Genomic DNA, 18409 nt, shown 5'->3' with positions numbered 1-18409 from the left:
GGGGCAACATAAAAAACAAGCTACTGCTCTGAAAACAAGAGTTGAGGGAAAAAAAAATACCACCTAGACCGAACTGTCTTCCAGTCAAATTAAAAGTATAGTATTATTTCCTCAATGTGTGTGTGTGAATTATTTGTGCATCCTAGAATATTTTTGGATTAAAGGAGGGAATGTGGAGAAGAGAATGTCTCATTCAAATGTATAGGTTTCATTCCTGTTGTAAATCTTTCCAAAAGCCTAGTAAATGGGAAAATTTTATGAATCAAAAAGCACGGTGAAATAACTAAATCTTTTTTTCTGCTCTGCTCCAGTTTTGTATCCTTCCCCTTAGGAAGGGCAAGTCAAAACAAATACAATATAACTAACTACTATACATAAAATAGATAAACAACAAGTTTCTTCTGTATAGCACAGGGAACTATAATCAGTATCTTGTAATAACCTACAATGAAAAAGAATATGAAAATGAATATATGTATGTACACGTATGACTGAAACATTATGCTGTACACCAGAAATTGGCACAACACGGTAAAGTGACTATACTTCAATTAAAAAAAATACAATACAAATACATGTAAAGTAAAAAGGAAAGCCTCTTGCTTACCCCCCTCTTCCTTCATTCCCACTGTTTGGTATCTATTTCTGCAATCATTTTTTCTATATCTGCTAGTACATACAAATATACACATATATGAAGTTTTTTTCTAAATAAAAAGGGAGTCACTCTTCTGTATCTTCCTTTATTCACTCAATAATATATCACATACCTCTTTCAGTAATTGCTAGAGCATTCTACCATATGGATATATGTAACTTGAGCACTAAAGAAAGCATTTCTTTTTGAAATAAAGAGTCCTTTAAGGGTGATTTTACTCTCCTGTTTTACTTCTGCCTTAAAAGCATTTCTAATAACAATTATGTGATTTGCTTTTAGTTACTTGAATAGAAACAAACCGCCTTAAACCTTACCACATGTGCTTCTGGGAGTCTCCCCTCAGCGTGGTATCTAATTTTACCACTGAGTTGCATCTTCTGTGACCACATAAATATTTTAAAGCAAAGGCGGCAAGTTTTACTCACGTTACTGCATACTGCGCAAATGACAGATATTCCACCAGAACATCAAGACCTTTGTTTTCTTCATTCAGAAACTCTCTGACCCACCTGTTGCAGGGGAAAAAAAAAATCATCGGCAAGGTTCATCACATGCTCTAGCGTGAAAAGGACACAGTGAAAAGTTATTTTTCCACCAGACACTCACCATCTGAAAGGAACTGTGGAATAAGGCCTAGACTCTATCATATGAGGTAGGGGCTTTTAGACACGGCAACCAAGAAAACCACAACATTTCAATGTGTGGAAAAGGGGGGCAAAAAGTATCCATGTGCCTTGCTTGTATTCTACTGCTTAGGAGACTTAAGATAACCTGTAATAAACTTTGTAAAAAACGAACTTGCTAAATGTACTTTTTCCACCATAGCTGATCCACTGCCTGCCTGTTTAAGGAGCCAAGACTGCACGGGGAACCAGGCAGACTGAGGACATGACGACATAACCACTGAAATCCAGGCATGATTCCAAATGCACGTTCAACTCCTTGCTGGCACACTAAGCTGTAGAAAACACTAAACTAGCCAGTGAGAGACCAGTGTTTATGGGCTTCTGGAAATTCAGTAGGGATAATGATTTGCTTAATTTTTTTCCATGACTGTTAAACTCTTAAAAAAAAAGTCCCAGGCACCACACACCATCAATGCCAAGACATGACAAATATCATGGTTTTTAAAAAATTCATTTAAAATAATACTACTTTGTGTTTGAACAGTGGATTTGAATGTAGTTCACTGAGAATTTTTACATATTTTTATCTGTCCTTCAGAGTAACTCCTAGAAGATGAAGCAGAGTGGTCAAACACAATCTTCAGGTGCTGAGGATAAACACCTCTTACCCCATGTTACAGATTTCTCTCAGGTCATCCATCTTCAAAGAACATGGGATACCCCATTCAGTCTCCACAAGGTTTGAAACTCCAACCAATAATTAAAAGATCTGCTATTACAGAAATGAATCTTGGAGTCCATCAGCCAACAGCATTCCAAAATGTTTGCCTTCCTCCATGAACACCAAGTCAACAAGGCCCACTGGCTATGCACATGATGGCTATTATGGAAATCAGTTTTGAGAGCTATTAGAATAACAGTGGGATCATTCTATTGTGTGTCTTTAAGGATGAGCTGTGCATTGAGGTTTTTGTCTTAAAGGAAGAAACAAATCTGGTGGACTCAGAAAGCCTATTTTTAAAGTTTTGTTTTTAAGGGGATGTTTTGGGGGTTTTTTTGTTTTATCCTCAAGCTCATCCTCTTTCCAGTCCTAACATCTCCACAATGGAAACTCAGCTTCAGCAGGTAGTTTCAGAAGACAGTAAGATAGGAAAAGTAGACAGCTTACCTCATACCTTCCCCCAAGTGCCTCAGATAGGCTACCACAAAATGTACGCACATAACACAGCCATGAGGAAGCATGAACACCTCATCTGAAAGAGACTTGGAGTGGAAACACTACCTGCTGGGTCTCACAAAGTGGCTTTGTTAGGGGAGCAGAACTAAGGGGATTGGCTCTTAGTAGAGGCTGAAGTTTGATTTCACAACCACCCCACACATGATCTCACAGCATCTGCTTCTAGATACTTATTTTCACTGGATTTATTTTAAATTACTCCCTATGTGGCTAGGTCTCAGAAGACACTGGACATTTTTAAGTGCTGATAATGAAAAGCTTAGAAGTATTTAATTTTTTTTTCTTTTTACAACTGGTAGGAGACTAAAATAAAGCTGGAACTCAGTACTGAATTGAATGACTAGCTGTGTGCTCTTGAAATTCAAGCCCCCTTAGCTTCCCTGAGGTTTCTCCATTCATTGGTCGGGTCTATGGGCTCTGACTGCAAGATTTAAACCAGTCCTCAGTGGTGGGTGCACAGCAAGAGTCCCCAGAGCTGGGCGTGGGGGCTGTCTTTCTAATAGGAAAAGTAGCCACAGGGTCCAGATTTTTCAGAGCAATCTCGGTTTCATATAGTCTGTCTCAGTAACTCATAAGAGCATTAATTTAGGAGTTGAGAAGAACAGCCTCTGTAGTTGCTTCTGGTTGATTTTCCAGACACTACCTCTACAAATCAGAAACGGTCCAGGACACCTTAAGGACCTGCTAACACCTCTAACTTACAAAGTTCAGACACAAACTGGATAGGAAACAAATGACTCACAGATATTTAACCAAAAACAACAAGGAGGAAGAAAGAAATGGTAGGAAATAGCCAGTACAGCGAGAGCTACAATTTTCTTGACTCAAAGTGCTGATAAGCGCCTTAAAAATAAATTTCAAAGTGAAAGGCAGAAGCCAGCTAGCTGCTCAGTTCCTAAGAAGACAGCCAAGCATGTAACATGTCCTGCCTCTGCGAGACTTCATTTCACTTTTAACCTCTTTTTCCATGCTGTGAGATCTTCCCTGAATCTCTGATATGGCCAGACCCCTATAGGTGATTTAGGGAAGAGTAAGCTATAAATCCACCACAGCTGACTACTGTACCCCACTTTGTCAAGTGAGATGAGGTTAGTAAAGTCACCTCAGCAAAAAAGGCTATCGGTTATAAGGAAAAAGCAGCCTTCAATTTTTCCCCCGTCCGCTCACTCCCTATCCCTACCCTACCTGGGATATTCTGTATGGGAGAGAACAGAGGTGAGGGTGGGCTTCTGTGGAAAAGAAAGAATATGGAAATAAAATCAGGAGAGACGAAAAAGAGGCAACTTTCAAAGCAGTACCTTTCATCTAAAGGCATAAAAAAACGGATGCCCCATTCTGCAGATTTATGTACGTTAATGACATATCATAAATCTAGGGTTCCTGTAGAAAATTTCCATTTTCACCTCTGTGCAGGCTACACACACTTTAATACATTGCCAATATGCAAACAGTTTCAAATTGAGTGATTACAGGTTTTGGAAAGTAGAATTATTTCTGATGCTGACAGCATGCACCATTTACTGACTACCTTACAGATGCGATGTTATTACCATATATTGTCAACTTCAATTTAGGCAAATTCCAAATCAGCTGCTTAGGCGCTAGAAGACACGGTGATAATGAGAAATAGCTCTGGAAAAAAGCTTCAAGGAAGGGCTGTAAATGAAGATGCCAATAGTTACTGTTTCACTATAGACAGGTCAAAGCTTTGTTTCCAGATTGCTATTGTTTTCTCTCTGCCCCCTAAATCTTAGAACCTCATTGTTCTCATCTAGAAAATTAAGCCTCAAAGGACATTTCTGGCTTTAAATTTCTAAGATCAAAGAAAGCAGACCCAAGACACACAAGATAAAGGGATAAATGGTGAATTCTCTCGGTCAGTCTCCTTTAGAGAGATGCTACAGGCATCCGGTAGGAATCGCAGTTGCTGACAAATCATGAAAAAAAAAAAATCACAAGAAGCAAGAGAAAGAAGGTAAGCATCACCCAGATTCACCGTGGGCTACCAATCTGTTCCACCAACAACATCACAAACTAGTTTTCAGAGTATAGCACATGTACCACCTGTGGTCCCTGAAGCCCTCTCAGGAGTCTGTGAAGTTAAAACCATTTTCATACAATTACAAAAGTAGTTACTTTTGTCACTGACACTCGCGCTGATGGTACAAAAGAAATGTGAATAAAACTGCTACCATCAAAAATACGCCCTGTTTATTGTATGTTCACCCTAAGCACTTAGGAGGAAAAGAGAAATCAGCTGCACTTAAACTGTCCTCAGTGAAGCACTAAAAATCACTAATTTTAGTAATGCTTCCTCCCTGAGTATACACCTTTTTAATTTTCCGTGTGATAAAAATGGGAAACCCACAGAGAGCACTCCTGCTGTCTGCCCAGGAATGACGACGTCTTAAGGAAAAGCACTAGTGCAGCTGCTGGAGCTGGTAACTGAACCAGCCCCTTTTTTACATGGAATATAAAATGACGGACAAATTATGGTTATTCTGTCTCAGGTGTTAGGCAGATATTCTCAAAAGTGAATGAAGTGAGCCTACCATTTTGAGGAATACAACTGACAACACTTGCTCTCAATGAGAAAATTTGAGCTTACAAGGAGAAAAATGAGAATTTTGGAACATTTGTATTCACCACCTGAGTTGGACAGCTTCCCAGTATTTAAAGTATATTCTGATGAGACTGATGATTATTAACAAATGTGACTGTTTTTTATAGTATAGAATAAAATATATTGACATTTGATAGATCAGGATGACTCAGGGAAACAAGCTTTTCCAAATGACTAATTCATGATGCTACAAAATTACCATGGGTATAAACACCCATTTAAAGTGCAAGACAACACAATGGATTGAAGTATAATAGGGTACAAAAGCTCACTGATTATGGCTTCTGATTCCACACGACAAGTAACTTTAAGAAATTACCACTTCTTGGGGAGGAAGGGGTAGCTCAGTAGTAGAGTGCATGCTTAGCATGCACAAGGTCCTGGGTTCAATCACTGGTACCTCCACTAAAAATTACCACTCCCCCACAAAAAATAAGTAAATAAATTTTTTTAAAAATTACCACTTCTTGAATTTTGGTGTAGTATCAAAGAATATCTACAATTATCTGAAAAGATTACTTAAAAGCTCTTTCTTTTGTCAAGTGCATATCTGTGTAAAGCCAGGTCTTCTTCATATACATCAACTAAAACACATTACAATAAACTGAATACATACAAAGATATGAGAGTCCAACTGCCTTCTATCAGTGAGACATTAAAGAGATTTGTAAACATGTAAATCAATGCCACTCTTGTCACTGATTTTTTTTTTTGCTTTGGAAGATAGTTATTTTCATGAAATATGTTATTTGTGCTATATTATGTTCATTTTATATTTACATATTTACATTTATTAAATATTCATTGTTAAATAAATATTAAATGTTATTAAATAAGCACATCTAAAATTTATCAGTTTAAATTTCCAATACAGTAACACTAATAAATAAAATCCACATAAATAAAAATTGATTGGAGTTCAAATAAATTTAAGACAGTCAAGTAGTCCTGAAATCAAAAAATTTAATAACTGCTGGTTTAGATAACAGGCTTTAGATTTGTACATCTCCAGGGTCAAATCTCAGTGCTTCTGAATTACATGGACTTAACCAAGATATTTAATTGCTGACTCTGTTTCCTCATCTGAAAAACAGAGGTTCAGCGGTAAAGGGTAATAATAAAAATATTTCTGTGAGAAATAACACATTTAACTTGCAGAATAGAGTGCTTAACTTCATGATAAAATGATTACACTCTTGAGGATGTCCAAAAAAGCACCATCTAAGAATCAGTTAATCACAGGGTAGCTTGATGCACACACTCACACCACACATGATGTGGCACAAATCTAGCTTTAGCTATTCTGTTTCCTGTCAGCCTGGCCCAGCCAGCACCGTTTCACAAAGTGGCCAGGCCGTCCAGGAGAAAAGACAGGCACACAACACTCCTCAGCTCCTTCCTTTTTCTACACGTCTCCCCTCTCCTTGCTAACCTGCACATTCTGCCTGCAACCTCCTGCCCACTCTTATCCCCCCTACCATTGAGATACACTGAAAAGAGCAGCTTTCAGAACCTCTATGACCTTGCACTCAGGATGAAAAGTAATTTTCTATCATAATAGGCAGTTTTACTAAAATTAATTACCTGCAAGGAGAGAGAGAGCCTACACCTCAGTTTCATGGACTAAAACCCGTCAATCTACTGGGCCCCCAACCATCAGCACCACTTGAATCTGATCACCCTGACATCCAAGGCATCCTGACATCTGCCTCCTCGCACAACACAGCCAATGTGTTCTAACAGCGCTTGGCTCCTTTCAAGGCTATTTCAAGTCATTTCAAGGGCGTGGATAAGCCATAATCCAATTTCTCTCTATTATTATAGTTCCTAAGAGTAAGTGAACGAGATTATTTCTAGTCCAATTCTTATTTCAATTTGGCTCAAAAAATTAATTTTCTTTCTTAGATGACTGCTCCATTTATAGTTTTAGGCTGATATCAAAACTCAGAATAGGCCCTTTGCTTGACAAAAGCTGTAGCTTGGAATGTTATCTGAGGAAAGCCCCAGATTTTAACCTTGACATGCAAGCATGTGCCAAAAATAATTTTTTTTCAGGACAAGTAGATTTCAAATGTAATTCTTTTAATTTCTGGGAATCACCAACTCCTAGGTGTCAGGGTCACTTTAGACAGAGAAGGTAACATTCTCTGCATGGATTTCCTTAGGGACACATCACACAATACTGTTGAGTTATTATCTGATACAATATTATTTTCAACAAGAATAACAACAAATAACATCTATCATATGTTGAGTTATTACTTTATATTAAACCCTATATTGTCTTTCCTAAGTTATCACATTTAATTATTACAACATTCCTATTAAATAGTATTATTCTCATTTTATAGGTGAGAAGCTAACTGGGTCACATGGTAAATAGAGAGGGTTTATATAACTTATTTAAGTCAAAGAGGGGGGCATGGCAAAAGTATGAGCCACGATCTCTAAGGCAAATGGGCACCCAATTATACTTTTAATCTGGTACCCCAAAGAGTGCAATAAAAATCTAGAGATCCCCTCTACAGCACCCTGCATTCCCAGAACTCTTCGTTGTAGTAACTGATGATTTTCACACTATTGAGTAACTCTTCAGAGGTTTTCCCCATCAAATATGGTCAAGCCAATTAATTTCCATAAAGAAGAGTCCAGTTCAGGTTTGGGTATTCAGGACAGGCAAGATAGGTCAAAATCCTGGTGTGTGGTTTCATTCCATGATAAGGTTATGCCAATAACTGATGATTTCATACAACCAGACAATGCACTTCCTTGAATTTCTCTGCTGCTAAAACCAAAGCTTTCAGAGTGTCTCAAGTAGATAGTAGACAAGGGAAAACTGCAGCTGGTGAAGATGAAAGAAATGTAAGACTCTTTCAACATGCTCAGAGTATCCTAAACAACAAACCACACCAATTGCTTGCAGATTTGCACTGGCTTCCACCCAACCAGAGCTCTTCTCTTCATCCAACTTTGTATTGGAAACGATCATCTTGCTTTGGCATTTGATGGTCAATTTCACATTACTTCAGCAATGCTTGAAGAGATGCTTTTCGACAATTTGTAGAAATCTGGGCTGCGGCTCATTTTACCATTTTCATTCAAGAAGAAGTGCCAACAGTATAGGATTGAACCTTACCAAATGGAATCTAGTTCCTTATCCACTAACATTGGAAAGCATTTGAATTTCCTAAGCTTCAGATGCCGAACTGTATTAAATCACCACCACTCTCACCCCCAATAGACAAGCCTCATTGCTTTGATCCCTGAGTCCTGATTATCTTATTTCTTTTCAGGGGAAGAGCTGCCAGATTAGACTACAGAAGTAAAAGAACACAGCATTTTGAACAAATCACCTGGTTCTACAGCTGTAGACTCTGTGAAAGTCACTCACCTTTTCCAGTCCTTAATTCTTTTAATCTATCAAATGAGGGACCAGGTAACTGTTAATTTCTCTGTTACAGTTCACTTTCACGACACTGTGATCCATTGTTCTACAGCCCATTTTCCAGGACAGAGGTGATTATCAACTCTAGGTTAGATCAGTTCATTTTCTGAATACTTCATTTTTGAGGTGACAAACATGTGAAATTATCCTTAAGGAAGTGAAAATTCTCACCCAAGCTCTGGAACTACAAATTAACCTTGCATTTCTATGACCTAAAAATGCTTATTCTGAAAAAAATAACCACCTAAATGGCTTATACCAAACACAGTCCAAAGTAGAAGTTAACTGTTATTTAGGTAATATATTTATCCTACAGATACTCTGTAAAACAAAAAGGTAATATACATGGAAAACTTCATTACGATTACCTGTCACAGGGGAAAATTCTGAGAGATATAAAGTCTATACTCTTTTCCTCGTAAACTTCAAAGAATTAAAATCCAGAGGGGTTAAGTAATTGTCAAATGTTAAACAGGCACTTTAGGAAGAATTGAAGCTATAAAATACCAATATCATTCTGCTTTAGAGATAAACCATCTTACTTGAATGTGCTGTACAATTCTGCCATCTCAGGAGGAAAGGTGTGTGTAATGAAGTTGTACTTGCTTGAGGCAAAGCAACCATGCTGTTGCACAAAAACCTCTTAGAAATGCTTAGTGCAGAGATTCCCCACACTTTACCCAGTGTGGATTTATACTTCATGGTCCTGAAATTCTGGCTTGGAGGAAGAAGAGACTCAGAACAAAGTATTTAAGTGCAAGGAGGTGTGTCAAGTGACATCACTCCAGCTTCTGTCCCCTTCTGGCCAGGGAATTAAAAAAATAATGAAGCAGCTTTGACTAACCAGCTTGAAGAACTCCAGTGAAGGCTTCTAGAACTCCCAGGATCTCAGTCTACATTACTTATCGGGGGTTCCTGATTTCCCAGGGAATTACTATGCACACACTACCACTGCATCCAAGCAAAGGATTTTAGAATTGTTATAAGCATCCCAAGTCAAGGACTGTCTGTCCTGCTCTGACTGATTCTTGTACAGTGAGCAATTGGAGAATGAAAACAAAGCTTCCACCCATCTAAACCTCAGTCTCTTAACTTACAATGAACAGAAAGGAAGCTTAATTCTCTGGATATGATTCAGTCACTTTGTAAAGTGTCCAAAAGCCCATAGAGCTAAAATGTGAACACACTTACCCAATATGGTTGGTTCTTAAAGAAATTTCCAGTTCTCTTAGCACTTGTGTGGATTCTTGAACACGCCGTCTGAATTTCTATAATTCAAGAACACATATTCTTAAAAACATTTTAGTAACTGCTAGAACTGCAGCTTACTTGTAGTAAGTTTAACAGAATATGAAAATATCTGCTTCTAAAGTGGGCTTCTCTCACATTTCTTTCTGCAAACTACACAAGTTTCTCATCATAAAAATCAGCTTATGCAAAAGGACTGGGGGAAATTATTTATTTCATGTACGAAGTGTCCTTAAGTAAGTAGATTGTTTTTTCCTGTCCCATAATACAACAGTCACTGACACATCTATGTGTTGGGGCCCCTGAAACTACCCATTTCAGTGATTCTCTAGGGCTCACAGGACTCAGCGTGTAGTTATCCTTATGGCGATGATTTACTACAGCAAAGAGAGACTAGGAACAATTAGCTAAGGAGGTGCACAAGGTGAAGTCCAGAGGAAACCAGGTACAAGCTTCCAGGAGTCTTTACCCATAAAAGTCACAAATGACAATATTTGTGAAATGCTGTCTACCAGGGAAGCTCATTAGAGACTTAGTACCTGGGGCTGATCACTTAGTACTCTCTGCCCAGCACATACCCAAAGTCCAGCCTCCCAGAAAGAAAACAGGCATTCAGCATAAACCATGCGGTTGGCATAAACAGGGTGGTGCAGTGGGCCATTATGAACAGGGGATGGTGGGAACCAAGTTCCCAGTTGCAAACCAAAGGCCAACCTTGCAAGTAGGCCTTTTTAAGGTAGCAATCTCCAATTTACTATGTTCATTCTTTTCTGCAGGACCTCACTTGGAAGGTCCCTCCTCTAGACACCTCCTTTTTATTTCTGGAATGTCCTTTCTCATTCCCTTGTCTATCAAAATCCCACCTGTCCTTCCAGAACTCCCTCAGGTCTTCCTTTCTCCAATGAATCCTCCTCTGATAGTCAATGTCCTCACCTCTCTATCCTCTCGACTCCAAATAATCCTCAAGGTATCACTAGGTTGCACTGCACATGAGTTCTCTGGAACATAGTTTCCTATGAAACATTTATTTCCAGTAACTGCAGCCTCAGGCTGGTCTGGAATAATGTCATTTGGTGTGCAATGCCTTCTGAGAAGAGTTCTTTGCTCTCTGTGCTCCAGACCCAAACCACCTTTAGGTTACACTGTTTTCAGGAAAAGCCTTTGAGAATTCTGGCCATGACTGCAGCTGAATCAGGGTCATCCAACTCCAAGGAAAGGCATCCATGGACAGAAAGGAGAGGGGAAAGCTGTCCAGGAGGAGTCTAAGATGTGGAGAGGGGAGAGCACTGCCCTGCCCCAGGTGGGACCTGCTGCCCCAGGGAGGATACCTGCTCATACTGGGGGCTCCAGTCACCCTCTTCTCCTCTTCTGAAGGCTCTTCATTTCTCCGACAGTTGCTTTGCACTAGGGAAAATAGTCTCAATTTCCCCCCTGGAGGTACCCTAAAGACCTTCTCAGGTTTGCAGCATCCAGGATATAGGAAATAAAAGCATCCTTGATGCAACGAGAAGGGGGAAAAAAAGGCACCCCCTCTTTTGTCAAGAAAAGCTTAAGAAGCAGCAGAGTCATCTGTAGTTTGGAGGGACTTCCAAGCCCAGGGCTTCCTGAAGAGCTTTCCAGCAATGAAGATCACTGATGAGGTGGGTCTTTGGCCACACAGTTGAGGAAACCATTTCCAGGTATGCTGGCTGCTCCAGAAGCGCCACATCAGAGTCACAAGTCTTGGGCTGTCTGCACATGTGGCCTTTAGAAGATGACTCGGCATTCCTAGCCATGCATTATGCAGAGTCCTGACTCATTCCCTGGAGCTTGTACTGGTCCCTTAATTCTGCCTTATGCTTCCTTAAGGCAAGGTCCTCCCTCACCTACATCGTGAACCACATGGTACCCAGCATAGCACCGAAGACCTAACAGAGTACAAAAGAGCATCTAATTGGATGGAGGGTACAGCTCAGTAGTGGTAGAATGCATGCTTAGCATGCACGAGGTCCTGGGTTCAGTCCCTAGTACCTACTTTAAAAAAAAAAAATTTAAAAAGCTTAAGAAAAAACAAAACAAAAAAAGAGGATCGGCTGAAGGACTAAGAGATATATCAAAACAAAACAATTTAATCAAAACGCTGAGGTAACAGGGATGACAACAATAGCAGGTAACATTTATTAGGCATTTACTGCGGGAGGCACTACACTTTGGAAACTGCAGGATAACTGAGGTAGAACTAAACTGACTTTGCATTCTATTCTCTTGGGGACTGTTCAACTTTCAGCTGGACTCTGAACCACACAGAAGCCTTGGCATCCACTTCCCTCAAACATAAACAGTGAGTGGCGACACTCTGCACATTTTTTTTTTTTTGGCAAAGGGAGGTAATTAAGTTTATTTATTTGTTTATTTAATGGAGTACTGGGGATTGAACCCAGGACCTTGTGCACTGAGCTACACCCTCCCCTCACCCCCACCCCAACTTCTACAATGGAACCAGCATGCTCTAAAACACTTAAAGGGAAATCACATGTCTGTGGGAACCAGCAAAAAAGAGCTGGACACCATTGATTAGGAGCATCCACCTTTCCCCTGGTCCTTTCTGCAAAAGGCCGGCCCAGGGAGGAGCCCACGGAGACAGCTGAGCCCTGGAAGCCTGTCTAATAGGTTTAATTTTATGACTGCAGAGCTCAAAGGGGACCAGACTCCTTCCTTCATGGCCTGTAGCCTTTCTCCAGGTCAGTCATGAGCACTTCCCCACCCCAGGACAGACTGAGAACTGCCTGGTATTAAACAAGGAGGCTGATTTGGAGAGTTCTGGTCACAGAGATATCTAATTTAGGCTCTTCCTTCCCTGCCCTACAGGGTTTCATTTAAAACTACTTGGAAGAAAATCTAAACAGAATATGCTTAAGGATTTTTTTTTTTAAAAGAAGACAGCAAATTAAGTATCTTCTATTCAAGGTGAACAAAAGATTAATGAATGAAGTGCCTGAAGACTCCAGATAACATTAAGGGAAGACTGCTCAACCTAGACTACCTGGCTAATATTGAAAGCTTGATTTGAAATCTCTTTTTCCCCCACCATTATACAGCTGAGACTCATAGTAAATTCATTTTAACTGCTAGCCATGTCTTATTCCAAGCAAAATCTCCTTTTTTTTCCAGGCTTTAAACACGACAATTACACCGAGTGGAACCTATCACTTCCTACCGCCGCTGCCAACAGAACTCTTACTATAACAGGGGACGATTGATCTGATATACAGTTTATTTTTTTCTGAGCTGAATGACAGATCTTAAAAGATGAGGCACAAGCCAAACAAGGCCATTCAGGTGAATATACACGGTAAGGGCAGAGATTTTAGGAATGAAGGCAGCCCAGACAGACATCCTTTGTCTTGGGCCTCTTCATAAAGTTATTTGCAAGGAAGTTAAACGGAGGGAGCAGCTGATTTGCTGCTGTTTTTTCATTTTACATTCTTTGCCTTAACCCAGGCATAACTGTTTCAAAGGAGGGCTGGGACCGGGCCAGGAAGAACCCACCGCTTCCCTCCAACCATCTTCCTCCTCAAGGGCTTTGGAACTGCAGTCTACAAAGCACTCGCGAGAAGTTTCCATTTTTAGTTTTCTTTTTAAAGAATCTGACAAATGTTGAGGTAACTGTTGGGAGACGGGCCATACTCTGTGTGAGGGGAGCTCTCAGTCTTGTGCACAAACACTGGCTTTTCTGCCACACTCAGCTTGGGGTGAGTGTGCCTATGGCTGGGGTCGGAGCCAGCCAGCCAGCCAGAAGGTTTCCAAGTTGGGGGATTTCTGAAAATATTTCTCAAATAGAATCTTGCTGCCCTGTGCAAAGGAACAGCCCAGAAAACCACCTGGGATTTTCTGGGGGCTTGTATTTTGTGTATATGGGTGCACCTTCCTTTAACTCTCCCCAATCTGATAGAATGGAAGATTGCTATATCCTTGGGGAAGGGGAGCAGAAAGGAACTAAGAATTAAGCAGCTGTCTCAGGAGGGGGCCTGACAGCAGCTCTTTAAAAAAGAGAGAGAGAGAGAGACACGTGTATGATATATTGGTGAGGAGGGGACATACGAGGATCCCTTGACAGGCACATGCTTAGAAGAGGAGGCTATGTCATATTCAAGTCACACATGGCATCTGGGTGACAGCAAAGGTCCACAGCCCATTCACATCATCACTCCTAGATTTTATTTCCACTTGTCTGCATAGTATCCATAGGACACTGGGCCAGGAGCCGTCCGAAAGGAAATAATAGCTGTTCTCCTTCCCTTGATTTCTTTTGGCAGAGGGGAGGGTGGAGTTTACAATGGAAGCAGAAGATGAAAAAAATAAAAGATTAACAAAAAAAAAAGATTAACAAAAAAATATAAGAGCCAAGAGCCCTGGAAACAGTGGCTAACTAGGAAAAGTGTGCCTTTCTGCTCTCATGAGTCACACACTCAAACAACAGAGGGAATTCAGCTCCAGATATTTTCTCTGCAGCCTTGAAAGCAGGAGCTGTGGAAGGTCAATCGAAAAACAAGTGCTGTCTGGTGCCGAGCCCTTTACCCATCGTGAGCAAGGGCAGCTCTGCCCTGAGTCAGCCCAGGACTGATCCAGGCCCGCAGGGCTGTGCCAGGCTGCATGCTTTACCACGAAGCATCAGTTTAGACCAATTGTGTGGCTGCACAAAGCAAGGCTTGTTTGTAAAAGGAGAGAGTCCACTGAGAATGGAATCAGCTCTTCTCTCCTCACCTCCTTGGGGCCAGGGGCACGGCTGGGGCCAGGGAAGCCACTAAAAACATCAACACAGGATGTGAGTGCACAGCTGGGATGACAAAGCCCCAGTGATGTTTTTCAAGGTCTCTGGAAATGCACCAAGGCATGAAAGACAAGTATTCCCTCTGCTCGGCATGCTCTTCTCAGGGCCTGAACACCTCCGGACAGAACTTATTGCCTTGTGTAATAACCGTCAGAAGGACATGACTCCCATCTCAGGAAAGTACTTTTAAACACACTCCCAAGCGAGGATGGCTTTTTTCTTTGCCTTCTCGTGCTGTCGGGCTCCAAAGGTTGTTTTCCTGGAGGCTCTGGGAGAGGCTACAATGCAGAGGAAGGAAGGTCTCCCTCCAGTGCAGGAGGATCCTACTCTGCCTGCTCATAAGGAAGCAAAACCACCATGTGGAAACACACACATCTTACCTTCCTGGTTACAGCTGGATCCAGATAGCCTTTGAGCTTTTGAATGTAAGTATGGGGAGGGTTCTTCACCTGGAATCGTTCCTGCAGGAAGCACAAAAGCAAAGTAAAAAGAATGAAAGCAATGAAGTATGAAGGCATGACAGTCAGCCACATTCAAACAGATTCATCCCGCTGATCCCAAGCCAAAAACGCATCCATAGTATTCACACTGCGGCCCTTCAAATAGTCATTGGTTTTCAATCTTTATAGTAGGTGTTATTATCCCCTCTTTCCCAGGAGAAGAAACTGAGAAATTCAGCACTTCCCTAAGATGACACAGCTGATCAGTGGTACAGGTGGATTTGAACCCATGTCTTCCTAACTCTAGAGTCTGACTCGCTTTCTCTGTAAGGCTCTGCAGCAATTTTTCTGGGAATAGTGTTCTGCCCAACGTGCACTCAGGGTCCTCTTCTAGCAGGTCTTCAGTCTACTGCATATTCTTTTGAGAATCTTCAGCGTTGGTAAATCTTTTTCTTCTGAGTATTTTATCTTTGAAAATACCACAATTCAACTCAAACTAGATAAAACTAACTTTTTTCAAAAGTGAGTAATGAGTCCAATGCTAAGAGACTGCAGTGAGCATGTGTATATTTGTGTGTGGGCACATGCACGTGTGTGACCATTAGGAGCTCCTAAGGCAGGTCCCCAATCAGAAGACACAAAAATATACTGAAATATCAAAACAAGCATAGTATATTTTATATATAGATAATATATATACTTCTCAAGGTGATATCTGAAGGTGGATTTGGGATGGGACCCTGAGAGTCTACATTTCTAACAAGTTTCATGCTGATGCTGTGGATGGAGGGTCCACACTTTAAGAAACTCATGCTCACATGTATCAGGTTTTAGAGACCATAGTAGAATATGCTGTAGGAAGTTGGGTAAAACCCAAAGGCCCACACTATAAAATGGTATGTACTGTGTTATGTTCATATAATGAGATACAACATTCTGAAGAAAAAGAACAAACTGTACTGCATCGTCCTACACGGATGGATCTTATAAACCTGATGTTGAGACAAAGAAGCATGATTCTTTTTACACAACAGACATAATTAAATGTTAATGGTTAGGGACACACACACACACACACACACATGAGGTTGGGGAGAGGTAAGGAATTTGCATAAAAATGATAGTCTGAGGACCAAGGTGGGGGAAGAAAATACAGACTGATCCTGAGAGGCTGGCAACGTTCTATTTCCTGATCCCAGTGATAGCTACATGGCTGCTGGCATTATCTTACTTATGCTCTTCTTCAGTTTCACAACCTTTTCTGTATATATGCTATATTTCACACACAAGGTTTACCTAAATCAGCTCTAAAAGGAAAAAAAAAGATGCATCAGGAAGTCAAAACAATTCTTATTAGGTTCTTTTCTACATAGAACTCAAAAGATGTTTTGCTAGTAATTCTTTTTAACTAATCATTGCTTACGCCAAAATAGAATTTTTTAGTATTTCACAACACTGACAACTGGCCGGCATGTTTAAGCAACTTGTTTACCCCATAGAAATTTGTACTTCTTCAACACACGGAACCACAACATTCTTCCTGGTCCTTTCAAGCCTTGCTTGCTTACAGATTAAGAAATGTTACAGATCCTCTTACTATTATCAAAAAGATCATCTTATTGGTGAAAATACATGTCTTATTACTGTTTAATACTACTTTGAAATAGAGGAAAGTGGCCTATAGTGAGACACCTAACAATATCTCCCCTTTATTTAAAAACGATCATGGTAAATTTCATAGTAAACAAACTCTCAACAAAGCTGTTGAAAAGAGTCAGCTTATTATTCCCAGTAATTCTCCCCAATTTTCTATCCCACAAGCAATTTCTAAGAAACAATTCATGACTATCTGAGATAGTCATGAATATCTCTAGTGCCATGTCTATGTAACAAGTTCCATTTTTTTTTTCTTTTAACACTGTCACTTCACTGAGGAATCAGATAGGCTACAACTGCCACAGGGTTTTAGCAACAGCCCAGCTGAGGGCTAAAATAATCACGAAAAGCTCCCCCAAAATGAACTGATAAGCTATCTAGAAACCAGTTATTTCTTCTAACCTTGTGTATGCAACAGCTGATGCCAGAGATATATTAGGATATAAATAAATCAATGGTTTTTAATAATACAAACCCACCACCCAAATTCTTAAAAGTCCCATGACCAGTGATAACTCAAGCTGCTCTATTCTACTACAGCAAATACTACCTACCTCTAAATATAAAGTTTCTAGTACATGAAATTCAATGAATTATAACTCTGGCTAATGTAGAATTACTTGGTTGAGAATGAGAAATCTGTAGGCAGCTGTCGAGTGATTTCTACTGTTTATTCTTTTAGAGAATGTCTTCATACCATAAGAGCCATATATATTCCTTTACAGTAAGAAAATCTGGCTCAGTAGCACATATAACATACTGATATTTACTCAGTTAATTCATTTTTGACAGTCAATAAATGTAGCTTTCTCTGTTTCTTACTTAAGATTGTGGTCACCCAGTGAGGCTTTCTCAAATACATTTGCTGGTCCTGCTGACTTGATCATCTATCCTCATAATTAGTTGCTTGAAATCATGGACAAGGCCTAAATTTAATAAACTCAAACTTTTCAAATGTGCTTAGCATGTGCTTTTATGTTTTAGGCACTTTTTTTTCCCCACTCGTTTGAGAAACTTACTAAACTGATTTCCAAGAAACAGAAAATGAAGAAAACTGATGCTTTAAAACACAATAGGTCTACATCACAGCTACTTCTCAAAGAACTCAGGCTGCCTCCAGGAATTCAAGTGAAACTATAATGGAGGGAAAATACAAAGCCCCAGTTATTTTCCTAAAACTGAAGGTTGTTTGTCTAATCTCAAAAGGAGCTACTGTTTCAGTTATAAATCCAGCACCTGGCTCAACGAGCCTTTTCTGTCTGTCTGTCTGCCTTCAACATGGCTACGTGGACAGTAGAAACATTTGGAGGAATACACTGGAGATTTCAGCACCTTGTCAAACACATTTATTTTGAAGGACTTTGGATGGATTATTGGCATTATATGTATTTAAATTAATACTTTTTTTCTTCTAAGTATTAGAATTTTAGATTTTGCACTGAAACCCAAAATTGCCTTGACTGGCAGTTTTCCATCATCCTCACTAACAACTGTTTCACATCCTACAAGCTATTTTCAGTAACTAGTTACCTGCTTGTTCAACATCACTGATATGTAACAATGGGTCTGGGGGCAGTTAATTATTCTCCATAAATATTCAAAGAACAGAGCCTAAAGCCATTTCTTAACATCCAGGACACTATGCCAACAAACTGCATCGAAAGTT

The 18409-nt window shown here is 40.0% G+C and overlaps 1 protein-coding gene across 5 annotated transcripts in view; it reads right to left on the bottom strand.

Moving 5' to 3' along the window:
- FMNL2 (formin like 2) overlaps positions 1-18409 on the bottom strand; it is a 366592-nt gene that overhangs the window by 80411 nt on the left and 267772 nt on the right. For all 5 annotated transcript variants that reach the window (XM_072960970.1, XM_072960969.1, XM_031678518.2 and 2 more), the window contains 3 exons: positions 15028-15108; positions 9781-9857; positions 1084-1167 (listed from right to left, as the gene is read on the bottom strand). In XM_072960970.1, the coding sequence (XP_072817071.1) occupies positions 1084-1167; positions 9781-9857; positions 15028-15108 (242 nt within the window). The remainder of the gene's footprint in view (positions 1-1083; positions 1168-9780; positions 9858-15027; positions 15109-18409) is intronic.

Source organism: Vicugna pacos, chromosome 5, assembly GCF_048564905.1.
Source record: "Vicugna pacos chromosome 5, VicPac4, whole genome shotgun sequence".
NCBI classification, from domain to species: Eukaryota; Metazoa; Chordata; class Mammalia; order Artiodactyla; family Camelidae; genus Vicugna; species Vicugna pacos.
This window is presented reverse-complemented; position numbering and strand designations above follow the sequence as displayed.